Source organism: Lepus europaeus, chromosome 8, assembly GCF_033115175.1.
Source record: "Lepus europaeus isolate LE1 chromosome 8, mLepTim1.pri, whole genome shotgun sequence".
In the NCBI taxonomy this organism is placed as follows: Eukaryota; Metazoa; Chordata; class Mammalia; order Lagomorpha; family Leporidae; genus Lepus; species Lepus europaeus.
In genome coordinates this window covers 30,316,016-30,343,787 of record NC_084834.1, presented here as the reverse complement: position 1 = coordinate 30,343,787, position 27,772 = coordinate 30,316,016, and the positions used below count along the sequence as shown (strand labels likewise).

The 27,772-nt window shown below is 39.7% G+C and overlaps 2 protein-coding genes across 2 annotated transcripts in view; one reads left to right on the top strand and one right to left on the bottom strand.

Annotated features, from left to right (window-relative positions):
- The window catches only part of TMEM184C (transmembrane protein 184C), a 32,481-nt gene extending 22,081 nt beyond the window's left edge, over positions 1-10,400 (top strand). Inside the window, exons 6-10 of the mRNA XM_062199522.1 lie at positions 811-904; positions 4,395-4,507; positions 5,752-5,851; positions 6,324-6,495; positions 6,714-10,400. Coding sequence (XP_062055506.1) covers positions 811-904; positions 4,395-4,507; positions 5,752-5,851; positions 6,324-6,495; positions 6,714-6,979 — 745 coding nt within the window. The 3' untranslated portion in view covers positions 6,980-10,400. The remainder of the gene's footprint in view (positions 1-810; positions 905-4,394; positions 4,508-5,751; positions 5,852-6,323; positions 6,496-6,713) is intronic.
- Positions 10,401-10,769: 369 nt separating this feature from the next.
- Positions 10,770-27,772, bottom strand: part of PRMT9 (protein arginine methyltransferase 9) — a 38,976-nt gene continuing 21,973 nt past the window's right edge. The window contains exons 9-12 of the mRNA XM_062199521.1: positions 25,630-26,347; positions 15,767-15,920; positions 11,798-11,920; positions 10,770-11,186 (exon numbers count right to left, since the gene is read on the bottom strand). Coding sequence (XP_062055505.1) covers positions 10,971-11,186; positions 11,798-11,920; positions 15,767-15,920; positions 25,630-26,347 — 1,211 coding nt within the window. The 3' untranslated portion in view covers positions 10,770-10,970. The remainder of the gene's footprint in view (positions 11,187-11,797; positions 11,921-15,766; positions 15,921-25,629; positions 26,348-27,772) is intronic.

The following is a 27,772-nucleotide window of genomic DNA, read 5'->3' as shown; positions in this document are numbered from 1 at the left end:
GTCCATTACTCTAGGTTAATAACATGGATTTTTTTTACATAGTTTAGAATATATTAGGAAAACTACAAGAAAGAAGATATATTTTTCTGTAAAAACATTCCGTCAAGGCTTGAAACTTGAGGATAAAATGGTTTATTCATTAAGCCACCTGGCAAAAATACTTGCTAAAAATAGGAGAACATCAAATAATTTAAAGCAGACAGATTACATGTTTTGTCTGCTAGTACTTCCTAACATTCTGCATGCTCACAGAGGAAAACATGGAGAGAAAGCAGGTGAAAGAATTAACTTCTTCAATCTGCCATTGAGTAGCAGTTTCTAATCCAGTTAAGTCTGATTTACTTAGGAAGGTATGCTCTATTTTTCTATGAGTTAGAAATTGAATAAGCATAGAACTTAATACTGATTATAAAATATGCTTGAGAGGATCTGGGTCTTCATGCAATTCCGTCCAAGATGACTGAGAGGAGGAACTACAACTCCCTCTGTTTTAGGTCTGTACTGTGTGTCCAGCAATTCAGCTTTTAACAACTAGGCTGCATAGTTCTTTTGAATTTAGTAATTACTCTTTGCTATTAAATGTAAGTGCATTGCTTTGGATTTCCTTCAAGTAGGAAGAATATGTGGCAGCATACCATGGAAAACGTTTTTCTTTAAGTTTTTGAACTGCCTCCACAGCCAAAATAAGCAGTTATCTATAGGATCATTCTACCAAGCTGACTTGTAAATGTAGGTATTACTATCATTGCATTTTGAAATACACTTTGATTTCATTAATCACAAAATTGTCTCATTTTTACCACTTTTCAGAATCTGTGAGCTGGTTGGTATATATGATGAAGGGAACTTTAGCTTTTCAAATGCTTGGACTTACTTGGTTATAATAAACAACATGTCTCAATTGGTAAGTAAACATTCATTTTCCTTAATTGTACTGTTTAGTGTGTACAGCTCCAAATTCCCTAAAGCGGTTTCATCCTGGATAAAGCTTAACTGCTTCTTTTTAATCTTGAAATATAATTCATAGGAAGAACTTTAACTTTTTATATCTTTATACATATGTAAAGATCTAATATATCTGTGAATTATTTGGTGACTTTATCTTAATCTCTTGTTTGAAACATTTCTGTAATTCATTGCATAGCTGTGTGGGTAAATTATAAAAACAAAATGCTGTCTAAATAAATAAAAATATATACTAAAACAAAATACACATATTGGGCATATTTGGTAAGAGAAAATATCTAATTGGTATATGACAGTATAAAGTTTGAAGAAAAATGGGAGAATAAAATTCTGATACCATGTATTTAGAATGAAAGGAAAACTGAAAATGTCAAGTTTAAAATAGATCATGTTCTAGAAACTGGAATTCCCTAAAAATGTATGTATTCTGAAGAAATGTTGATCTTTGTCTATAAAACCTATTATTTGGCCGGCGCCGCGGCTCACTAGGCTAATCCTCCGCCTTGCGGCGCCGGCACACTGGGTTCTGGTCCCGGTCGGGGCACCGATCCTGTCCCGGTTGCCCCTCTTCCGGGCCAGCTCTCTGCTATGGCCAGGGAGTGCAGTGGAGGATGGCCCAAGTCCTTGGGTCCTGCACCCCATGGGAGACCAGGAGAAGCACCTGGCTCCTGCCATCGGATCAGCGCGGTGCGCCGGCTGCAGCGCGCCTACCGCGGCGGCCATTGGAGGGTGAACCAATGGCAAAAGGAAGACCTTTCTCTCTGTCTCTCTCTCTCACTGTGCACTCTGCCTGTCAAAAACTAAAAAAAAAAAAAAAAAAAAAACAACCTATTATTTGCATTAGCAGAAGGCTAGAAATATTCCCTAGCCCAGTGAGGGACTGCTTAAAAATACTGTTGCCTTTCATTGGCAGTTATTAAAAATAATCCTCATTTACCCAGGCAGGTAATTCCCATGTCCAGTTTTCAAAGGTAATTCCTGAATTCTCCATACAGAATTCTCACTTAATAGGCATTTAACTGTAGCAACTCAGATTAAGTATATGAAGAGTGTTTGGGTTTCTAATTTGTAAGAAGATAGTAAGGAACGAGTGAGATAGCCCGTTTCCATTTATGTTTTCGTCTTTTTGAAACTCAAATGCATACCTTTAGGGAACTTCTTACTGATAACTGAGGTCATTAACAGAATGTAACCAAGGTGGATTACAGGATTTATTTGGTTTCATCTGTTAATTTTTTGCTTCCTTAAAATACACCTTTACTTGTCCTGAGACATCTGGCAAAGTCTTCATAAAATGTATGGTAACAGAACTAAGGCTGTAAATATATTCAAGCTGGTGGTCCAGAGAACATGAAGGTATTATTTAGTACCATACACCTAAATATGCATATGTTTTTCTCGGATGATTATTGCATTTTTACTTTAAAAAGCCAAAGTTTCAGATTGCTGTTTAATTGCCATCTGGCAGTAGGACGTTACAGAAAAGCCTGCTACGTAGAATTATTTCATCTGCACTCTTAATTGCCTAGAGGTTAATACAGTTCCAAAATTTAAAAGCCGGGTTTGCTAAAACAATGTGGGAGTGTTAGAACATATGTAATTATGCAAACCTTTTAATGCTATTTTCTATCCTGCTTTTAGAATTTATATTTTCCTTAAAAATTATATTGACATCATTTCAGTGCTTTTGTGATAAATCAATTACAATTCTGAATATTCAAAAAAATCTTTAGGAAACATAATGGAAAAGTATGGTAAAGAGAATCAATATTAGGCAATGAAATTTATATTTAGTTCATGGCATTGTTTAAAAAAGAAATCGATATGTGATTAAGTAATGGGTGCAAGACATGACTGAATTACTGCTTTCATATTCTGAAACATTTCAAATAAGCATTTTATGGTTTTTAATGATGAAAAGTGAATTTTTAGGAAAATGTTTATTGCTATTGAACACTACAGATTATTACAACTGATTTGTAGAAGTCTTGAGCATCTATTTTATTTTAAAGACTTAGTTTTTATTTACTTGAAAGTGTTACAAAAGGGAGAAAGATTTTTTTCTGTCCACTGGTTTATTCCTCAAATGGCCACAACAGCTGGGACTGGGCCAGGTGGAAGCCAGGAGCCTCATCTGGGTCCCCCTCATGGGTGCAAGGGCCCAAGCACTTTTTTTTTTTTTTTTTTAAGATTTATTTTATTTATTTGAATTGCAAAGTTAGAATGGGAGAGACAGAAAGATTTCCATGTGCTGGTTCACTCCCCAAATGGCCACAACAGCCAGATCTAGGCCAGGCTGAACTCAGGAGCCAGGAGCTTCTTTGGGTCTCCACATGGGTCCAGGGGCCCAAGCACTTGGGCCATCTTCCACTGCTTTCCCAAGTGCATTATCTGGAAGCTGGATCGGAAGTGAAGCAGCCGAGTCTCACACCAGCACCTATATTAGGATGCTGGCATTCTAGGCTGAGGCTTAACCTACTATGCCACAATGCCAGCCCTTGAGCATTTATTTTAAAAAGTGAATTCAGGCCGGTGCCATGGCTCAATAGACTAATCCTCCGCCTTGCCACACCGGCACACCAGGTTCTAGTCCTGGTTGGGGCGCCGGATTCTGTCCCGGTTGCCTCTCTTCCAGGCCAGCTCTCTGCTATGGCCCAAGAGTACAGTGGAAGATGGCCCAAGTGCTTGGGCCCTGTACCCCACGGGAGACCAGGATATGCACCTGGCTCCTGCCTTTGGATCAGCGCGATGCGCTGGCCATTGGAGGGTGAACCAACGGCAAAGGAAGACCTTTCTGTTTCTCTCTCTCACTGTCCACTCTGCCTGTCAAAAAAAAAAAAAAAAAGAATTCAGGTGGACTAACATTACTGCCCTTGAGAAAAACTGTTGACCAATTCTTTACTTTTACCTTTCAGGATCCTATTTTTTTTTAAATGTAGTTGTGTGTTACTTATTAATGTGTGAAACTATTTTATGTGTTAACTTACTAATGTGCTTCCTTATAAATAAGCAATGTTATATATAATATACAAGATAAATTAGGTAATAAACTAACCCCTTACAAAAGTCAGTTGTCTTTAAAAGCAGTTACAGATAGGGTTTTTGTTTTTATGTTGTTTTTTCATTTTGGGGGAGTAAGAACCTTTTCTTCCATTCCTGTCAACTGTGTTTATCATTCTCTTTATGGGCCCCAGTAAGTGAACACTTCAGAATGTTTTCAGGATGTTATACATCTTTTGAGAAATTTCATATGGTATATATATCCATCTCGAGTTAACTGTGTAGGGTTGTTAATCTAAAAAAGCATAATAAAAACTAGAAAATATTGCCTAAAACATGAATCTGTATTAGGTCTCTGGATTATAACCTTAATATGTTTATTACCATATCTATTCTTACTGAAGTTTAAATGTTAATTTTGCTTCTAGTTTGCCATGTATTGTCTCCTGCTATTTTATAAAGTACTAAAGGAAGAACTGAGTCCAATCCAACCTGTTGGCAAATTTCTTTGTGTAAAGCTAGTGGTTTTTGTTTCCTTCTGGTAAGTGTTGCTTTTCTCATAAATATTCTCATTTTCTAAAGAACAATGAAACTTTTAGTTAAGGAGAATCTTGAAGATTCTCATGTCAGAAGCTGGCTAAAATGTCTACACCTAACTTTAAAAGTTCATCCCTTTAGTACTATTAGGATTTTTATAAAGAATCAGATGGTCACCATAACATTTATAAGAAGAAAATAATTTGAGGTAACCTAAATATCTCAACAGAGAAGATAAATCATGGCCCTGTCATTTAACAGAGTGCTATTCAGTCTGGAAGAAAACATGATGTAGAATATTAATGTGGGGCAATGTTCATCAGTAAACGTTTTTAAAACAGAAGACAGAACTGTACATGTCTTCATTTTAGGAAAAGCATGGGTGCTAGGGAGTCTGAGAAGTGAATACAATAAATAACAAGATAGAAATGATATGAAATAGGGCAAAAAAAAAAAGTCCCTGACAAACCAGCACCCAAAAAGAATGGTTAACATTGTGGTGCTTGTTTGTCGTGTACAAAATTCCACAGGAATGGTCTTACTGTGAAAATGTGCGGAACTCCACGGTATGGTCACTGAATTGCAGATACGAGTTTTTTGTCAGTTAAGATTTTGCTGTTTGGGATTTTTTAGTATTCTGCTGTGTGTATATAACTTTTTAGATTGTTCCTAATTTTTTAACCATTATAATCAAAACTGAAGTGAGTATTTTTGTAGTTAGAACCATGAAAGCATGTCTGTCTTATTACTGATGTAGAAATTCACCTGGGGCCATCTGCTGAGACCATGCTCAGTGTGACTCCCTTTTGTTTGTGTGTAGCTCCTAGACTTCAGACAAGAACTAGTTTCAAAATTACTTTTAAGAGATATTCTGTGTAGTTGATACATGTATAAATAGCACTTACATAACTACTATTTCACTTTAAGCACATATTGTATGTTAGGCCTTGCCAAGTATAGGAAGAACTTAAAATTCAATCACTTATGTACAGTTTAAAAACAAAAAAAGATAAATAAACCAGGTACTGCAGTTCTGGGAACATACAATGAACTTGGTGAAACTACTAAAATAAGAAGTTGGTAAAGCAAATAAATACACAGTTTCTTCTGAAGTGTGCTGTGAAGGCAGGGGTGGTAGCAGTCTACAAGTTGTACTGGGGACTAACTCTTTTAAATGACATACTTTTAAAACAACTGCTCGTTTTATGCTTGATATAGATTTGGCGTTTACCTTTTCCTAACATATAGGCAAGCAGTAGTTATTGCTTTGTTGGTAAAAGTTGGCGTTATTTCTGAAAAGCATACATGGGAATGGCAAACTGTAGAAGCTGTGGCTACAGGACTCCAGGTAAGTAGTGCTGTCTCTAACTCAACTTTACTACTGGTTAAGCATTTTCACATATTATCTCCATAAAGCCTGATAAAACCTGCAGGCAAGGGGGCTACTATTATCTTTTCTTTACAAACGAGGAAGCAGGGAACCAATTGGCCACAATTATGGAATTTTGGTAGGACCAGGAATAAAATCTGGATTCTGTTCTTCTGATCTCTTTCTGCATTTCTCCTCCTAGCCCTTGGGTCTGTGAAATATCTGATTACTCAGTCAATAACAGAATCAATAGTAGTGCAGAATGGACTTAAATTTTGGCATCTTGTCCTTTACTGAAGAGGTCCAAACCAAATTATTTTGAAAGTAATCTGGGGAAAAAAAAAAAAAAAACTGTTGATATATTAAGTGCCTTTGAAAAGTACTTGGAGAAAACACTGTAGAAAACTAGATTTAAACCCAAAGATGGCTGATATTTTTGTTGTTGTTACAGGACTTTATTATCTGTATTGAAATGTTCCTTGCTGCTATTGCTCATCACTACACCTTCTCGTATAAACCATATGTCCAAGAAGCGGAAGAGGGCTCCTGCTTTGATTCCTTTCTTGCCATGTGGGATGTTTCAGATATTAGAGATGATATTTCTGAACAAGTAAGACATGTTGGTAAGTACCAGCCATTTAAATCATCCAGTTATGTGGCTTATTAATATTTTTGCCAGAGGCAACAGAAAACTGAGTAAAGCTTGGCATAGTATTGGCTCTTCAAATTTGGAAGAGGCAGAGGTGGGAATTAGAGGAAATAGGGAGCTTATTTTTAGAATGGTAAGTTTACAATGGTCAAAATAACTGGCTAACACAGAAACCTCTATATTACTTTGAAGGACGAACAGTCAGAGGACATCCTAGGAAAAAATTTTTTCCTGAGGATCAAGATCAAAATGAACATACAAGCTTGTTATCATCATCATCACAAGATGCAATGTCTGTTGCATCTTCTATGCCACCTTCACCAGTGGGACACTACCAAGGATTTGGACACACTGTGACTCCCCAGACTACTCCCACTACAGCCAAGCTATCTGATGAAGTACTTGGGGATGCTACGGAGGAGAAAAAAGAACCTTCAGCTAAATCTATGGACTCCTGAGCAGTATGAAAAAACTGTGCTAAAACCATGATATTCCATTACCCAGTATCTCCCATAGCTCAGGATTTTGTGCTTGGGACAAGCCATAATTATGGAAAATTTCAACACAAAGATAGGTGAAAACCAAGTACAACTATTGGATTTATATAAATGAGTTTTATATATTGCAAACTGTCTAAATTTCCTAGACTTAGACTTAAGAACATTAGAATACCACATACTCGAATGGTAGAAGATGACTTCCAACTAAATGCTCTTGATGTCACATTACTTTAGCAAGAGGATGGACATTTCTAAAACAACGCTTTCTACCATGCTGCATGAATATAATGCTTTGGAATTAACAGAAGGCATAATCCAGGAAAATGAATTAGTGGAATTTAATCATGTGCCATAAAAGCTTACCTAACAGTTATTTCTCTACTCCTCAACTGGATGTCTTTCAATAAAAAATAATTTATCATTTTTCCCGCAAATTTTTATGTCTCTCATTCTTTAAATATAAACCCTTAATGCTTTAACAAAAACTTCTGATTAAGGCACAGCGAAAATGTTAAATTACTGCTTTTGTTCAGAGCTATTAAAGCTGCCAACTGCTGAGTGGTCTGAATTATTCATTAAGCCACACTCAGACCAAAGTAGATCTTATTTGGGAGAAAGTTATTATTTAAGGATGAGGTTTCTTTAGTTGAAAATCGAAACCAACTGGGTCATGTTTAACATTTTGTAATAGTAAGAAAGTATAAAAAGTATCATTACAATGTTGCGTATGGAAAGAAGGAGTATAGTTACTCAAAACCTTTGCTGTATGTGTTTTATGCACTACATTTATATATGGCATATTCAACATGCCTTTATATGATGTTAAATATATTAGTTCGTAGTAGTTCATAGTATTCTGTTCAGATTACCAAATACTTCTTTTGAAAGTAAAACTAAGCAACATGTAGAAAAACCCCAAATATTTCACAAGCTGCTTGAATAACTGAATTCGTTAGAATAAATCAATTCAGTAAAGTTACAGGATACAAAATCAACAGAAAAATCAGTAACATTTTTATATAGAAATAAGTAAAAGAGAAATTTAAAGGAAATCCCATAGAAAAAACAGAGTAATAAATTTAACTTAGGAGGTAAAAGATGTGTACACTGAAAACCATAAAACACTGATGAAAGAGATTGAAGACACAAATAGATGGAAAGATATTGTGTTCATAGATTGGAAGAATTAATATTGTTAAAATGTCCATATGACCCAAATCAATACAAACAATGTAATCCCTAGCACAATCCCAATAACATTATTCACAGAAAGAAAACATACTTCTAAAACTTATACAGAAACATAGAAGACCCTAAATAGCTAAAACAACCCTAAGGAAAATATTGGAGGTATCACATTTACTGATATAAAATTTTAAAACTTTAATGGTACTGTCTTAAATGGACCAGTGGAACAGAATAGTCCACAAACCTAATGGTCAAACCTAAATGGTCAAATAATTTTTGACAGGGGCACCAAGAGGATATACCAGGGAAAAGACAGTCTCAATAAATAGTGCTAGGAAAACTGGATTTACGCATACCAAAGAATTAAATTGGACCTTATGACCATACACAAAAAAGTTAACCAAATGAATAAAGGAATAAATGTAAGACCGGAAACAACAAAACTAGAAGAGAACATAGGAGGAAAGCTCTTGAATGTTGACTTTAGCAATGATTTTTTTGGATATCACACCTAAAGCTTGGGCAATAAAAGCAAAACAATAAATCAGACTAGAGTAGGCCTTCTGTATCCACACTTTGCACCGGTGGATTCAACCAACCACAGATGGAAAATATTCTAAAGAAAAACTCGTATATACATGAATGTGTGCTTTTTCTCTTGTCAGTACGCCCTAAACTGTAACAACTATTACATGGCATTTACGTACTCTAGAGCTGATTTAAAGTATGAAGGAGGATGTATTTAGGTTGTACGTAAACACTGTGTGCCATTGTATGACAGACTTGAGCATCACTGGATTTTGGTATCCTTGGGAAGGGGCTACAGATACCAAGAGATAACTATACATCAAACTATAAAGATCTGCACAGCAAATGAAATGGGAGCCTACCAACAGGGAAAAAATATTTATAAACCATATTATCTGATAAGAAATTAACATTTATAAAAAATTCACACAACTCCATGGTGGAAGAACAACCTTATTAAAAAATTGTCTGAAGACCTGAATAAACACTTCTCCAAATACATAAAAATGGCCAGCAGGTACACAAAAAGATGCTCAACATCATTAGTCATCAAGGAAATGCAAATCAAAATCATTATGAGAGACCTCACACCCATCGGCATGGCTATTGTTTACAATATCAAAAGAGTTGGCAAGAGTGTGAAGAAAAGACAACTTCTGAACACTGTTGGTGGGAACATAGACTAATACAGCCATTGAAGACAGTATGGAGGTTCTGAAGAAGTTAAAAGTAAGACAGTATGGAGGTTCTGAAGAAGTTAAAAGTAGAATGACTATGTCCTGATCCAGCAATCCCTCTTCTGGGCCTGCACTCAAAGGAATGAAGTCACCACTTCATAGTAAAACATGGATGTGTCCCGTGTCCCATACAGCATTATTCAGAACTGCTAAGGTGCAGAAAATGTTTCTGTTGATAGACAAATGGATAAGGAACTGGTATATAAATACAATGGAATACTATTCAGCCTTTAGGAAGGAGACTTGACCACAACATGGATGAGCCTGGAAAACCTGCTAAGTGAAACAAATCAGACCCAGAAAGAAAAATGTTAACAGTGAAAATGATTTCACTTACCTGTAAAATCTATAGATGTACAGAGAACAAAACAGTGGTTGGGAGAGCAGTGACATTGGGGAGGAAATGGGTTGCTGTAGGTTAGAAGATACAAAGTAGCAAATGTAAAAATGAACAGATCTAAAGATCTAATGTATAACATGAAAACAACAGGTAATTGTATTATATTTGGGATTCATGCTAATGAGGAGGTTTGAGCTGTTCTTGCCACAGAAACACAAGACTGCTAACTCAGATGGTAGATATGTGAACTCACTTCACACTAATAAGTTTTTTACTATCTATGTGTATCCTATAACATCATGTGTATCTCACATATACGCAATAAAATTTATTAAAAAAAAAAAAAAAAGTAAAGCTGGGTAATTCAACAGTAATAGAGGTAATGTGGGATAGGCAGCCCAGAGCAAAGAATATCTTAGTTTTCCTTGTGGCCTGCTTACAAAAAGCATACAGCATATTCAATGCCTGAAAATGATCTTATTAATCTCCCTATTTCAAAAGTTTGTAAAAACTGAGTCAATTATTTTCTTGTTCTTGTTTCTTATTCTAAAGCAAAACTTTGAAAACTAGTGGTTTAGGACTAATTCAATTTAATTTTATCAGCTTAATTTTTCCTTAGACAAGGAAAAAACGCCTCCTGAAAATTTATTTTTCCCTAACTTCTTTACTCTTCAATTATATTTATCTTATAACTTAAATTTTTATTCAGATTTGCCTTCTCAAAACCTGAGATGTTTCAGAAGCACAGGGGGTATTTATAAGAAGCAAGCTGGGGATTTACAGGTCAACCATAGCCCACAGTCTTCAATGTGATCCTTTTAAATGTTTCCAAATATAAATCCTAAAACATTAAAAGTTTTGCTTTTCTTACACTTGACAATGACAAGGTATTGGGTAAAACTGAGCAAAAATAAAGTTTCCTAATATGAAACATTATAATGATGCATCCTTTTCCAAAAATTAAATCTGCAGTAACTTTTTTAAAATGCTACTTCTCTTTAGGTTCTTTGAAACATGGTTTATTAATCTCCTTTTAAAAATAGTTGTTACAAGGAATTAACTTAAACAATCAGTATGATTACAACCGCACTAATTCAGGTAAGAATTTTGTATCTGATGCTGTACTTAAAAACAGTTTTCATTATGAAGCTGCTCTTCATTGCTTTACTGTAATGCTGACATTGCTTTTGTGGTGTTGAACACTTAGTACAAGTTCCTGTCCCACTTCAACCTGGACAGGATTATCTAAAACAACTGCAGCTTGTTTCCAGTGGGAGGTTTCACTTGAAGTATCCAACCTAATCTCTTCGTCAAGGTACATATGATACCAAAATGGAATAGCAGTCACTTGTCCAGATTTACAAATGTGTACCTATGAAAATTAAGAAATTATGAAAACTTCATCAGGATACACTTGAATAAGTATTCTTTCTCTTTTAAATTTTAAATACAGAAATTTTAAAAAACACTTATTCACCCAATTCAATATTTACTCAAATTCACTTTGGTATATTGCTCAAAAAAACAGATGTGGGCATTTGGCCTCACAGTTAAGCCACCAGCTGGGGTGCCTGCATCCCATATGGGAGTGTCTGGGTTTGAGCCCTGGCTGCCTTCTCAAGTGTAGCTTCCTGCTTACGCACACCCTGGGAGGCAGCAGCAGATGGCTCAAGTAGCTGGGTCCCAACCACCCACATGGGACACCTGGATTCAGTTCCCAGCTGCTGGCCTTGGCTTGGCCTGACCTGGCCCAGCCGAGCCCCAACCACTGCAGGCCTTTGGGATGTGAATCAGCAGATGGGAGCTCTCTCTTGCTCACTCTTTTTCTCCCTCTCAAATAAAATAAGTATTACTTTAAAATTTTTTAATTTTATAATGATTTAAATCTCCAATAGAAAAGACAAAAACTATGAATATAATGTATTAACATTTTAAGGTAATTATTCTGAATATGACAATAATTTTGTACATTGTTGTCCTTACCTTTACTTCTCTGTTGGAAGTGTTCAAATATGGAGTCATTAAATCTAATCTTAAGAGTTCCACTGGCTTGCTTAAAGGTATGCAAGGCAATGAGGAGAGGTCCAAAAATACACGTATGGGTACCTAGAAGAAGTACAAATTCTTCACTTTAACTCATTCTTTTTATGCCTGGGGCTCATCAAGTGCTTCATTCATACTTGGCTCAGTATCATAAAATACTTTGTACATCTGTAACCTCCTTGTACAGTCCTACCCCAACCTAAGGCATAGAGATTTTTTTCATTATTCCAATTTTACAGGAAAATTGCAGAAACCAAGGCTTAGGCAAGTTAAAAAATATGCTGTGATTTCAATTACCTGTAGACATTTCATTTGGATGATGGCAGATTAAATTTTTATTTAAACCAATCAGCTCCAAAATTTTAAACCAAAAAATTTCATATGGTCTAATAAGAATACTATTAAGTATTGAACTATTGAGAAAAGATATGCAACTCAACCAAATCAATAAGTGGATTCCGGGGCCAACTCTGACACACAGTAGGTTAATCCTCCGCCTACGGCACCAGCCTCCCATATGGGTGCCAGTTCTAGTCCCGGCTGCTCCTCTTCCAATCCAGCTCTCTGCTATGGCCTGGGAAAGCAGTGGAAGATGGCCCAAGTGCTTGGGCCCCTGTACCCACATGGAAGACCGGGAAGAGGCAACCGGCTCCTGGCTTCAGATCGGCGCAGGTCCAGCCATTGCCGCCATCTGGGGAGTGAACCAACAGAAGGAAGACCTTTCTCTCTCCCTCTCACTGTCTCTAACTCTACCTCTCAAATAAATAAATAAAATCTTTAAAAACAAAAAACTAAGTGGATTTTATTTGGAAAATAAGCGTTTTTGGGTTAGCTTTTGCTTTTTATTTTTTCCCAGAACACAGTGGTTCTCAACCTTGGCTGCAAATTAAAATGGCCTGGGGAGCTTTTAAAAAGCCCAGCTGGTCAGGCCATGCCATATCCACACCAATCCAGAGTTGAAATCCAGGAATCACAAAGTCCTCAGATGTTTCCAATCTACCAAGCTGAGAACCACTGCTATTAAATGTTCTATCGCCGGCGCCGTGGCTCAACAGGTTAATCCTCCGCCTTGTGGCGCCGGCACACAGGGTTCTAGTCCCGGTCGGGGCACCGATCCTGTCCCGGTTGCCCCTCTTCCAGGCCAGCTCTCTGCTGTGGCCTGGGAGTGCAGTGGAGGATGGCCCAAGTGCTTGGGCCCTGCACCCCATGGGAGACCAGGAGAAGCACCTGGCTCCTGCCATCGGATCAGCGTGGTACGCCGGCCGCAGTGCGCTACCGCGGCGGCCATTGGAGGGTGAACCAACGGCAAAAGGAAGACCTTTCTCTCTGTCTCTCACTGTCCACTCTGCCTGTCAAAAATAAAAAATTAAAAAAAAAAAAATGTTCTATCAATTTTAGCAACATTCTACTAGTACTTTCAACTTTCTTCCTTATTTGAAACCTAGAAAAAAGTATGGCTTAAACTCTTTTCCTTTCTATAAATAAAATAATGGTCCCAACTTTCACAGTGAAGCAGGACACAGTACACAAACCTTTCCCTGCTATCTCTAGAAACTCACTGCAGGCCCGTCCCCATTATGCCTCTATTCAGACTGTGTGTGTCAGTCACCAGGAAGAGCACTAGATTCCCATGTTACCGCCCATCTGCACCCACACAGCTGTACCTGTTTTTCACCTTAACCCGCTGACATCTTTGCTAATGCCTTCTAGATAACCTCACTGAATTTGTTGAGTTGTCTGGATTCCAGTTATCAGCCCTCTTTCTATAAGCCTCCAAGGCAATTTTATCCTATCTATGGCTTTAAACACTATTGTATGCCATTGACCACAAAATGTATAGCTTCAGCCTCAAGCTTTCTCTGAACTCTTAACCCAGTTACTCAAGGAGCCTCCTACATACAAACACTGCCTGACTTCCTGCTATTTTCCCTATTTCAGTAAATGGAAACTATTCTTCCAGGACATTGACCACAGACAATAGTGTCCTCATCTCATACTTCATATCCAATCTATCAAAAAGCCTGCATTTAATATATTCAAAATCAATTCATTGCCACTACTGTTCTAAGTCATTATCACCTCTCACCTGGATAACTTCATAATGCTATTTCATGATTCCATTGAAAGTCATATCCTGTCACACCTCTGTTCAACACCCTCAAGTTGTCTCCTGCCCATTTCAGAGTAAAAGATAAAGTCCTTATAATGGCCAAGGTGGCGCAGCGGGTTAAAGCTCTGGCTCTCAGTGCCGGAATCCTATACAGGCACTGGTTCCAATCCCAGTTGCTCCACTTCCGATCCAGCTCTCTGCTGTAGCCTGGGAAAGCAGTGGAAGATGGCCCAAGTCCTTGGGCTCCTGCACCTGCAGGGGAGACCCAGTGGAAGCTCCTGGCTCCTGGCTTCAGAACAGCTCAGCTCCAGCCATTTAAGTCATTTGGGGAGTGAACCAGCAGATGGAAGACCTACCTCTCTCTCTCTCTCTGGCTCTTACTCTCTCAGTAACTCTTTCAAATAAATCTTCAAAAAATAATAATAATGATGGCCAAGAGGGTCTACAAGATCTGGCCTCTAATACTTCTCTGACTGCGTTTCATAACTGTACCTCATGGTTCCTTCCTGCTGTTTCTGCCTCAGACCATTTATACCTATTGATCCTTTGACTTGTGTATGATTTGCTGCCTTATTTCTTTCAAGTCTCCTTAATAAAGTCACTAACCATGAGGTATTTCCTTAGGCATAACCTGGATAAAATCATATATACTGTGCTGGCACTGTGGCACAGCAGGCTGAGCCACTGCTGTGATGCCACTGTCCCATATGAACACTGGTTCAAGTTCTGGCTGCTCCACTTCCCAGCTCCCTGGGAAAGCAGCTAAAGACGGCCCCAGTACTTGGACCTCTGTACCCAAGGGGGAGACTTGGATGGAATTCCAGGTTCCTGGGTTTGGCCTGGCTCTTTAATAAAAAAAAAAAAATTCCATTTTTCTACTCCCTATTTTCTTTAACCTGCTTTATGTCCATAGCACTACCATATTAATATTTTTTGACTTATCTCTTCTGATTTGGATGTCAGATTTATTACATAGGAATTTATCTTTTTAGTTTCACAGACATATTCCCCAAACATTAAAAAAATGTAGCATTCAATAAATATATATTGAATTAATATAGTTATGTTCTATACTGTATTTTTACAACTTCTCATTTGCTTCATTAATTCACTCAGTTGTCAGATAATCATATTAAAAGAGAGAAGATAAGTAAATGAGTGAATGGGCCACAAAATGTAAAACTGCCATGAGGGACCAGCGTTGTGGTCCACTGGGTTAAGCTAACACTCACAATGCTGGCATCCCATATACTTTTCATTTATAACAGTGATTCTTGGCCGGCACCACGGCCCACTTGGCTAATCCTCCGCCTGTGGCGCCGGCACCCCGGGTTCTAGTCCCGGTTGGGTTCTGTCCTGGTTGCTCCTCTTCCAGGCCAGCTCTCTGCTGTGGCCTTGGAAGGCAGTGGAGGATGGCCCAAGTGCTTGGGCCCTGCACCCGATTGGGAGACGAGGAGGAAGCACCTGGCTCCCGGCTTCGGATCGGCATGCTGTGCCAGCTGTAGTGGCCATTTGGGGGGTGAACCAACGGAAGGAAGACCTTTCTCTCTGTCTCTCTCTACCTCTGCCTGTCAAAAAAATAAAAAACAGTGATTCTGAGAAATATCTACAAACTTAAGTATTCATGACAATATTTCTTGGTTATTCTAACTTTTAGGTTGATTTTTCCCTGTAAGTTCCTTTGCCCTAATAGAGTGATTACTATTCTAATGCAGCTAAACAGTGACTAAGACAAAAATGAAAGATAAGGTAGACTGAGTAACAGTACCTTGATTGAACTTCCTTTTCTAGACACTTACCTGAAACTGGTTAATAAAAGGTGCTATACTTAGTCCAATTGTACGCTCTGTTCCTTGAACAGCACTCTCTTCTACCAATGTCTGTGATTCCACAAGCATCCCAAACATCAACACATACTGAGGAAAGATCTTGCCACCAGACTGTAGTAAACACCTAAAGAAGGAGAAACAGTTTCACAGACTTTTTGAGGGCAGGCAGAGTGCGCAGAATCGCTGTGTTCCTAAATTAGTATTTATGAAATGCATGAAGTTTGTATACCTTAAATAAAAGGTTTCTAGGTTAAAATAAATAATATCCACTGATGACTCAAAAAAAAGCTGTTTAGATTATATACACTACTGCACATTGTGTTATCGCTAGCTATAGTTCAGAATGGTAAACCACTGGAAAGAACTGCCTTCCAATCCAAATTTAAAGTGACTGCTGACATGTGAAAAAGACATATCCAGTCAGCTGGAATGGATGTTAAGTCTTTAGATTCGGGCAAAAGTCATCAATGGATGCAAAAACTACAGGTTAACCTAATCTGGAAAGTAAAATATAGTAAATGTTCCAAAATCTAAACCTTTTCATGTCTAACCTCGTGATCAGTTGTAGTCAAAACACACTAAAAATATTGTATGAAATTACCTTCAGGTAATTTAAGATATATTTAAGACACAGGTATCTAAGATACATTAAAGACACAAATGAATTTCATGTTTACATTTGGGTCTCATCCCCAAGATACCTCTTTATGTACTCATATGTGTAAATTCAAAATACTTCTGGGTCCCAAGCATTTGAGATAAGAAGCATTCAAGCTATCTCTAGCAGGTGAAAGTCTGATTACAAAAAGGATATTTACATAGTCTTGAAATACCACCCCTCGGGCCAGTGATGTTGCTTAACAGGTAAAGCCACCTCCTGCAATGCTGCCTGCCATCCCATACTGGTGCTGGTTTGTGTCCCAGCTGCTCCACTACTGATCCTGGCTCCCAGCTAGTGGCCTGGGAAAAACAGCGGAAGATGGCCCAAGGACCTGAGCCCCTTCCACTCATGTGGGAGACCTGGATGAAGCCTGTGGCTTTGGCCTGGCCCAGCACTGGTTTTTGTGCCCATATGAGGAGTGAACCAGCGGATGGAAGATCTCTCTCTCCCTCTCACTCTCAAACAAATCTTTTTTAAAAAAAGAAATACAATCTATACAAATAACTAATTCATTACAAAAGGGAAAATAGTAACATTGTGAAGCAACCTGGTGGATACACCTTATACCGAACGATTTAAATTAATAACAACAGTCAACACTAAATGCTTCCAAATATGACAATTTCTGTGACATTTGTTCTTTACCGCAGTCACTTAGGCTGGCAGTTAACCTGTCAGTTCACATGCGTGTGTCCCATGCCACAGTACTTAAGTGCCATCATCAGCTCCTCCTGACTTGAGCTTCTGGCTAATGCAGACTCCGGGAGGCAGTGGTGATAGTTCAACTGACTGAATTCCTCCCACCAATGCAGGAGACCTGGATTGTGTTCCCTACTCCTGGATTCCACCTAGACTGATCCCAGCCACTGCAGACATCTGGGGAGTGAATCAGCAGATTAGAGCTCTCTATCTCTGCCTCTCACATAAATAAAATTTAAAATGATATACTCCAAAACTGTTAGTATCATAAAAGACTGAGGAACCATCAGAATAAAGGAGACTAAAGAGACATGAAAGAGAGCGGCAAGATGGCGGAATAGGAAGGGAGCACACTGATAGTCCGGGAAGAGATAGTTTAATAAAAATGGATATACTGCAGGTTCAAGGAAGAGTAGGGGAAGAAACAGCGGAGGAAACTCTTCCAGCACTAGTGATTCACAGTGGACCTGCGTGGAGAGCGTGGGAGCCCAAATTCGGGACACCAGCGGCAGACTCAACACACCAGCGCTGGAACGCGAGGTGAGCCAAACCTCAACAGCCCAAGACACCAGCGGGAAAGCGGAACGAGGAGACTAGAGGGAGCGAGGCTTGAAATTCCATGGGGAAAAGTTCAACAGGCTAACTAGAAGAGAGAGAGAGAGAAAAAAAAAGTGACCGATACAGACACGAGTTTCTCTCTCTCTGCTCACCTCTCAAAGGCGAGCAAGACAAAGAGCAGGCGCCATTTTGGACATACGTCATAAGCAGGGTGACCTCAGGTCTGCACTGGCCCTGAGCCTAGCAGAAAAACCTGACTCTGGGGGGGGGGGGGGGGGGGATTGTGAAATAACAGGAGATTAGGATCTAACTTGGCAACCCAGTGGGAGACTGCAGCAGAATTTGAGCCCACACTGAGGGCAGCACAGATTCCCTGTGTGGTCCTTGGGAAAGAGCTTCCGATCTCTGGCTCCTGTGGGTATATCATTCGCCTGCTAACTACCTCCAATTCCGTTCAGCTGTGCGGAATTACTTCCCTTTTGAATAAAAAAAAAAAAAAAAAAAAAGAGAGAGAGAGAGAGATTTACCTCCCTTTCAGACCAAAGGGAAAGAAAGTTTTAAAGTGAGAATATAATTTTCCTCATGGGCATTGTCTACCTTAGAAAAACTACTACAGAACATGCCTGTGACTATAGACTTGTAGTTCAGGCCACCGAAGATTACAGATGGGACTTGGGCACTCCCTTGACTTGCATCGTCTGGTCTGCTTTAACACAAACCAGGAGGAAAAGAAAGCTAGGCATCAGAAGCAATGGGTGGCAGGCCTATTGATGGCTGATCTGTACAGTGATCTGCCCTCAAGGAGACCCAACAGGCCAGTCCACTGCAGTGGCTTTCAATGTGGTAAGCCTGGGCTTCAGCAGAAGTCAGCTTGTGAAGAGCCCTGGCAGCTCTGCCAAGAGTTGAATCACTGGAAATGGACCTGCCCTGGAGTGGAAGGATGCCCAGGTCAGAGCCACAGATCTTATTGGCTCTAAGCTGAAAAGCCCTTCACTCAGCCCAACTTCCAAAGTGACCACTGCAGCTGAGGGGACGGCCAAGTAAGGTCAGCAACATTGCAGGCAGAACTGTAAATTTCTTGTTAGAGATGCCCCCTGCCTTTACCTGGCCAGCTCTCCTCCCAGGCCAGCTAAGTAATGACAGTCAACAGAGTGCCTTCCCCTAGGAGGTTCACACCTCCCTTAGGATGTACTCCATGTGAAGAGATAGAGAGGTCTGGGCCTCTTAACTTACAAGGCCTAAAGCCCAACAGATTATTATCAAGCCCCTTCTGTCAGGTTCTATTTGCCTCTCAATCAGAAAACTTAATTGTAGCTTAGACATCACCTTTCTTAGCTCCTCTAATAATGACTCTGTCCTTTGTTCTAGACCCTGTCTAGTGCACTTGGGCTTCATTCCTTCGTAATCATAACCTCTACTCTACCACCAATTGCTCTACTCTCAACCTGTGTGTACTGATGGTCCTCTTCCTCACTAAATACTGTATAATTGTTCAGACCTGGTAAATGCCACTCTTAGGATCATTGGTTACTATCCTCACCCTGTCTTTTATGACCTTGTCTAAATATGATCAGAGTCAGCAAACTTAGAAGGCTTCCATAGCCTTGGCAACTCATGACAACAGCCTAGGGTGGTTACTGGCGCCATAAACTAGAGTGTCAATTTGTTGGGTCAACAACAGGAGTCACTGTGCTCTTGCTCCTCATGTGGGATCTCTGTCCTTAATGTGCTGTACATTGTGATTTAATGCTATAACTAGTACTCAAACAGTATGTTTCACTTTGTGTTTCTATGTGGGTGCAAACTGTTGAAATCTTAATATATACTAAATTGATCTTCTGTATATAAAGAGAATTGAAAATGAATCTTGATGTGAATGGAAGGGGAGAGGGAGCAGGAGAGGGGAGGGTTGCGGGTGGGAGGGAAGTTATGGGAGGGGGAAACCACTGTAATCCATAAGCTGTACATTGGAAATTTATACTCATTAAATAAAAGTTTAAAAAAATTAAAATTAAAAAAAAAACTATTAGCTGAAAAAAATGGCAATAAATTCTGAAAACTGCAAAAAAAAAAGATGAAAAATAAGTGCATCATACTGGACTGGACTCTGAACCAGAAACAAGCTTAAAAAGACATTGTGAGGATTGATGAACGTTAAGAATTATTGATTATACATCCATATAAATTTCCTGATTTGATAATTAAATATGATTATATAAATGAAGGTCTTATTACAAAATACCAAACTATGAGAAGGAAAAAAGACATCATATTGGGTTTGGTTTCTTCTTGTTTTTCTAAATCTTCAAGATGCATCATTAGACCTCTAATTTGAGACTTTTTTTTTTTTTTTTTGACAGGCAGAGTGGACAGTGAGAGAGTGAGAGAGAGAGAGAGAGAGAGAAAGGTCTTCCTTTTGCCGTTGGTTCACCCTCCAATGGCCGCTGTGGCCAGCTCATCGTGCTGATCCGAAGCCAGGAGCCAGGAGCTTCTCCTGGTCTCCCATGCGGGTGCAGGGCCCAAGCACTTGGGCTATCCTCCACTGCCTTCCGGGCCATAGCAGAGAGCTGGCCTGGAAGAGAGGCAACCAGGATAGAATCCGGCACCCCAACCGGGACTAGAATCGGTGTGCTGGCGCTGCAAGGCGGAGGATTAGCCTGTTAAACCACGGCGCCGGCTGACATTTCTTTTGTTTAATGTAAGTATTTAATGCTATATCCTCCCTCTTTAATACTGCTTTTTCTGTATCACACAGGTTTTGGTATGTTGTTTTCATTTTCCTTTATTTCAAGACAGTTTTTGATTTACTTTTTTTTTTTTTTTAATTTTTGACAGGCAGAGTGGACAGTGAGAGAGAGACAGAGAGAAAGGTCTTCCTTTTGCCGTTGGTTCACCCTCCAATGGCCGCCGCGGTAGGCGCGCTGCAGCCGGCGCACCGTGCTGATCCGATGGCAGGAGCCAGGTGCTTCTCCTGGTCTCCCATGGGGTGCAGGACCCAAGCACTTGGGCCATCCTCCACTGCACTCCCTGGCCACAGCAGAGAGCTGGCCTGGAAGAGGGGCAACCGGGACAGGATCGGTGCCCCGACCGGGATTAGAACCCGGTGTGCCGGCGCCGCAAGGCGAAGGATTAGCCTAGTGAGCCGCGGCGCCGGCCTGATTTACTTTTTAATTCTTCAGTGCCTCACTGACCATTCAGTAGCATGCTGTTTAATTTCCAAGTACTTATGAGTGTTTTATTCTTCTTCTTGTGGTACTATCTAGTTTTATGCTTTTATGGTCTGAGAAAATACATGACATGGTTTCAGTCTTTTTAAATTTGCTGAGACTTGATTTGTGGCCTCTTATGTGGTCTATCCTAGAAAATGTCCATGTGTTGATGGGAAGGATGTGTATTCTGCAGCTGTTTAGGGAAATGTCCTGTAAGTGTCTGTTAGGTCCATGTTTCAACTCCCAATGCACCCTTACTGTTTTTCTGTCTGGATGATCTGTCCATTGATGAGAGTGGGGTGCTGAAGTCACCTACTATTACTGTACTGGAGTCTGTCTCTCCTTTTAGGTCTAATAGTATTTTCTGTATATCTCCAGGTGGTGTGGTGTTCAGTATATATATATATATATATTTTTTTTAATTTACTTGATAGGTAGAGTTATAGACAGCAAGAGAGACAGAGAAAGAGGTCTTCCTTCCGTTGGTTCACTCCCCAAATGGCTGCTATGGCTGGCGCTGCGCCGATCCAAAGCCAGGAGCCAGGTACTTCTTCCTGGTCTCCCATGCGGGTGCAGGGGCCCAAGCTCTTGGGCCATCCTGCACTGCCTTCCCGGGCCACACAGAGAGAACTGGACTGGAAGAGGAGCAACCAGGACTAGAACCCGGTGCCCATATGGGATGCTGGCACCGCAGGCAGGATTAACCAAGTGAGGCACAGTGCCGGCCCACAGTACATAAATTTTTATGACTGTTATATCTTCTTGCTGAATTCAACCTTTTATCAAAATATAGTGTGCTTTTTAATCTCTTTTTACAGTTTTTTATTTAAAGTCTGTTTTATTTGGTATCAGGATAGCTACACCAGCTCACTTTTGGTTTCATTTGCCTGGTATATCTTTTTCCAATACTTTACTTTCAGTCTGTGTGTATTTTTGTGAAGTGAGTTTCTTTTAAGCAGCATATAGTAGGGTCATGGTTTTCTATCCATTCAGCCAATGTAAGTCTTCTGGTTGGTGAATTTAACTCCATTTACATTCAAGGTTGGTATTAATAAATAGGAAACAAGACCTGTCACTCTGTTGACTGGATAATGATTCTGCCTGCTCTGTTAGTGAATCTGGCGGTGCCATGTGGTTTCATGTTTACTTCTAATGCAGGGCACCCTTCAGGATTTCTTGTAAGGCTGGTCTGGAGGTGGTAAATTCTCTCAGCTTTTCCTTATCTGGAAAACACTTTATTTCTCCTTCCCTTTTAAAGGATAGCTTCACTGGATATAATATTCTTGGATGGATGTTTTGTTGCTGTTAAGACTTTAAGTATATCATCCCACTCTCTTTTGGCCTGTAGGATTTCCACTGATAAGTCTGATGTTAATCTAATTGGTTTTCCTTTACGTAGTGACGCTTTTCTTATTGTCTTTAGGATTCTCTCCTTGTCTTTAACCTTTGACAATGACAATAATATGCTTTGGAGAAGAGCTTTTTTGTTCGAGTCTGCTTAGGGTTCTTTGAGCTTCTTGTATCTGGATGTCCATGTCTCTTTCAAGACCTAATAAATTTTGAACTATTACTTCACTTCACAGGTTCTCAATGCCTTTCTCTTTAATTCTCCTTCAGAAATGCCTATAATACAAGTATTTCTTTAATGGTAGCCCATATTTCACGTAGACTTTCTTCATTCTTTTTCTCTTCTATTTCTGTCTGATTGGCTACTTTTAAATTCTTGTCCTCAAGGTCAGAAATAATTCCTCCACTTGGTCTATTCTGCTATTACACCTCTCAATCATGGGTTTTAGTTCACTGACTGAATTTCTACTTGTTTTTTTTTTTTTTTTTTTTTTTTTTTTTTTTTTAATTTGACAGGTTGAGTTACAGACAGTGAGAGAGAGACAGGGAGAAAGGTCTTCCTTCCTTTGGATCACTCCCCAAATGGCCACTACAGCTGGTGTTGCGCCAATCCGAAGCCAGGAGCCAGGTGCTTCCTTCCGGTCTCCCATGAGGGTGCAGGGGCCCAAGCACTTGGGCCATCCTCCACTGCCCTCCAGGGCCACAGCAGAGAGCTGGATTGGAAGAGGGGCAGCCGGGACTAGAACCCAGAGCCCATATGGGATGCTGGCACCGCAGTTGGAGGATTAACCAAGCGAGCCACAGCGCCGGCCCCGCTACTTGGTTATTCTTAATGAGTTCTATTCCTTAGTAATATTTTCATTCATGTCACTCATTGATTTCCTCAGTTCTTTAATATATCTATGTATTCTCTTGCATCTCATTGAGTTTCCTTACAATCATTATTTTGAATGCTATATCAATCATTTCATAGATTTCTTTCAGTTCAGGATCTAATTCAGGAGGAGTATTGTGTTCTTTTGGAGGCATGATGCTACCTTGCTTCTTCATGTCTCCTGCATCTCCAGGTTGACGTCTGCCCATCTTGTGTATTTGTCCAAACAAAACCCAAAATCAGCAGGAGGTAAGAAATAAATGAAATTGCAACTTAGAAAAAAGAAGATCAATAAAACAAAAATGCTTTTTTGAAAAGATAAACAAAATAGATAAACCTCTAGCCAGACTAACAAAGAAAAAAAGAAAAAATTAAAATAAATAAAATTAGAGATGAAAAAGGAGGGGTAAAGCTGCCATCTGCAGTTCTGGCATCCATATGGGCACAGGTTCTAGTCCCAGCTGCTCCACTTCTGATCCAGCTCTCTGCTATGGCCCAGGAATGCAGTAGAAGATGGCCCAAGTCTTTGGGCCCCTGCACCCAAGTGGGAGACCCAGAAGCTCCAGGCTCCTGGCTTCAGATCAGCCCAGCTCCAGCCGTTGCAGCCATCTGAGGAGTGAACCAACAGATCAACAGATGGAAGACCTCTCTCCCTCTCCCTCTCCCTCTCCTTCTCTCTCTCTCTCTGCCTCTCTGTAACTCTGCCTTTTAAATAAATATATAAATCTTTAAAAACAAAAAAGTTTTCCATCAAGGAAACGTATAGGACCTGATGGCTTTACTGCTGAATTCTACAAACATTCAAAGAAGAAGAAGTATCTCCAATACTCTTCAAACTATTCCAAAATATTGAACAGGATGGAATTCTGCCAAACTCTTTTTATGAGGCATCACTTTGATACCAAAACCAAAGACATGACACAAAAAGAAAACTACAGACCTATATCCTTAATGAACACAGATGCAAAGATGCTCAACAATATACTAGCAAGCAGTCAAAAACCAAATCCAAAAGATCAGACATCACGATCAAGCGAGATTAATTAACACAGAAATACAGGGGTGGTTCAACATTCACACAAATGTCATAAATCACATCAATGGAATGAAGAACAAACACCATGTGGTCATCTCAACAGATGCAGCAACAGCACTAGATAATATTCAACACCCATTCATGCTGAAAACCCTCCACAAATTAGGTATAGAAGGAACATTCCTCAAAATTATAAAGGCTATAATCACAAACGAACAGACAATATAACACTGAATGTTGAAAACCTTTTAAGTTTTTCCCCTCAGCTCTAGAAAAAGACACAGATGTCTACTTTTACCACTCTTATTCCATATAGTACTGGAAGTTTTAGCATGAGCCAATTAGGGAGGAAGAAAAAATAAATCATATCAAAATTAGAAAAGAGGAAGTCCCATCAGATACTAACTACATATTTCTTATAGGTATTTCTTGCATATTTCTCAAATAATATAAAAATCTGACTTTTCTTTTTATATCTCTAATGTCCTCTTATGTACTGTTTTTTTGTTTGTTTGTTTTGACAGGTAGAGTTATAGACAGAGAGAAACAGAGAGAAAGGTCTTCCTTCCGTTGGTTCACTCCTCAAATGGCCACTAGGGCTGGCGCTGAGCCAATCCGAAGCCAGGAGCCAAGTACTTCCTCCCGGTCTGCCATGCGGGTGCAGGGCCCAAGCACCTGGGCCATCCTCAACTGCTCTCCCAGGCCACAACAGAAAGCTGGAGTGGAAGAGGAGCAACCGGGACTAGAAGCTGGCACCCATATGGGATGCCGGCGTTGCAGGCAGAGGATTAACCAAGTGAGCCACAGTGCCGGCCCCCTTATGTGCTTTTATAAATCTCTACCTAATTCCCCAAAAATGTATCAGCAATCTAAACCCAAAGCAGGCTTTCTTCTTCACATGTACAGTACAGAGATTCCGTTACAAGAAAAGCACAGGGGCCAGCACTGTAGCATACTGGGTTAAGCCGCAGCCTACAGTACTGGCATCCCATATGGACGCCGGTTCAAGACCCAGCTGCTCCACTTCCGATCCAGCTCTCTGCTATGGCCTGGGAAAGCATTAGAAGATGGCCCAGATCCTTGGGTCCCTGCATCCACGTGAGAGACCCAGAGGAGGCTCCTGGCTCTTGGCTTCAGATTGGCACAGCTCCCCAGCTGCTGCAGCCAATTGGGGAGTGAGCCAGCAGATGGAAGACCTCTCTTTCTCTCTCTGCCTTTCCATCTCTGCCTAACTCTTTCAAATAAATAAATAAATCTTTAAAAAAGAAGAAAAGCACAGCAGTAGCATGCACATAAAGAAAGGCAAGAAGTCACTAGTGCTGAAAACTAATGCTTGAGGAACACACAATCATCCTGACTCATTCTTGCAGTTACACCATTAAAGTAATAAAAGAATTTACATGAGACATGAGGCCAAAAAAAATGTACAAGTTATAGTTTGTGTTTTACCTGGATATTGCAGCTTTTTCCATTATTTCTTGCTGAATGAGCCCAGAGGGCTCAATGACATCCAATATAATTATGCTCCACAGCTTGTCTGATTTTGGTCTTTGCAACATAGCAGATTCGTCCTCTACATGTCTCAGCCAAAACTCAAGTGTTTCTTTAGGAAAGTGATTGGCTTCAGATATGAGGTCCAAAGTAATACGATGCTGGTCTTTCTCCACAGAGCTGTATGGTTTGACCTGCCCAAGTGTGCCAGCAATTATAGGCAGAATGGAGAAGCCTTCTGACACATCTAATATGTAGAAAGGCTCATGGGTGCTCTCTGCAGTATTACTCTGTTCGGCTCCAGAGCTCATCTCATTATCCTGACAGTGTGTATCCATGGCCTGACACAGTTTCTCTGGAGTCAAGGAAGACAATACTTTTCTCATCGCCATTTTAAAGCCTTCATGATATGGGATGTTATTAAGCAAAGCAATTTCTGTGGACTCCAATACACATGTCTGCTCTACAGCATCTGGTTTACTGGTCTGAAGGTTAGCAAGGGCATTACAGAGTTCAGCCTCATTTCCCAAAGATAACAAGTCTTTATTCTTGTTAAAACTTTTTGTAGTATCCATTTCATGTTCCAAATCCAAGATGTTGATACTCTGAATTCTTAAGTAACAATCTTGACAAGACACTTCCATCATCACATGGTCCCCAGGTTTTATCCAGTAGTCTTTATTAAATGATAAGAAAAAAAGTATAAGGGATTGATACAAAGTGCTTGTAAGCCTGGGGATCACAAAAGCATCTGTAATTCCCAATCTATTCTTCCTTTATTTAAATCACTACAGGAAGGATTCTATCTCTTTGTGTAACATACAGAAAGCTACATATCCCACCACCTTTACCTAGGGAAAAGTGAAACTTGGAAGATTCTATTAATTCATAGCTTAATGGAGAGATTCAAGAGATTCATTATAGGACCCTATCCTATCTGTATTACTGTGCTTTTTTCTTCAGTCAATAGGTACCACCATATACCCAAACTGCGGGGAGAGGGGGAGGTGAGTAGAGGGCTGAGGGGACTCTACCATTTTTGGTAATGAATCTAATGATAACGAAGATCAATGAAATTCAGAGCTTAATATCAAACTTTAGTTTAGCTTAGAAGGACATTCTTTTCTGTAACAGAAATTTACAAGAGAAAAAAAGCAGCATTCAACAAAATAATATCAGTAATTTATCTTAACTCTTGCCATGTTCAGGAATCTGAAAATATAAAGGAGTAAATCCTACCAAAAAGCTATGTATCATTTTTCTATGAACTTTCACGTTATTAAAACTTTAAAATGTCAATATATAATCACAATTCTTTCTCATCAGCCCTAGAATCAACTAAATGTATAAGCTATTATTCCAATTTTTAAACATTTAAAATATCATTTCCCCAGAAGGATTTTCTTTAAAAAAAAAAAAAAAAAAAAGTTGGGGCCGGCGCTGTGGCACATTGGATTAATGCCCTGACCTGAAGTGCCGCCATCCCATATGGACACCGGTTCAAGACCAGGCTGCTCTACTTCCGATCCAGCTCTCTGCTATGGCCTGGGAAAGCAGTAGAAGATGGCCCAAGTCCTTGAGCCCCTGTACCCGCATGGGAGACTCAGAAGAAGCTCCTGGCTTCAGATCGGCACAACTCTAGTGTTGCAGCCAATTGGGGAGTAAACCATTGGATGGAAGACCTCTCTCTCTCTCTCTCTCCGCCTCTCCATCTATCTGTGTAACTCTTTCAAATAAATAAGTAAATCTAAAAAAAAAAAAAAGTCATTTGTGTAAGTTACTGCAAGAGTTAGAATAAACACAAAGAAAAAATGTCACTGCTGCGTACCAGTCACTGTGGTAGGCATTTCATACCCATTATCTCTAAGAATGTCTACAACTGTACAGTAAAGTATAAAAAATAATCCCATTTTACATACAACACAATAAAATCTCCACAAGCTAACTGGCAAGGCTAGCAGGAAAGGTCACCTAGTAGCAGAGGCAAAGTATGAAACCAAATATACCTAACTCCAAAACCACCAGACTAGCCACACTACCATACAGATTCTATGACTTAATGACCTTGCTAAATTATATCCTTGATTGAAAGACTGGACAG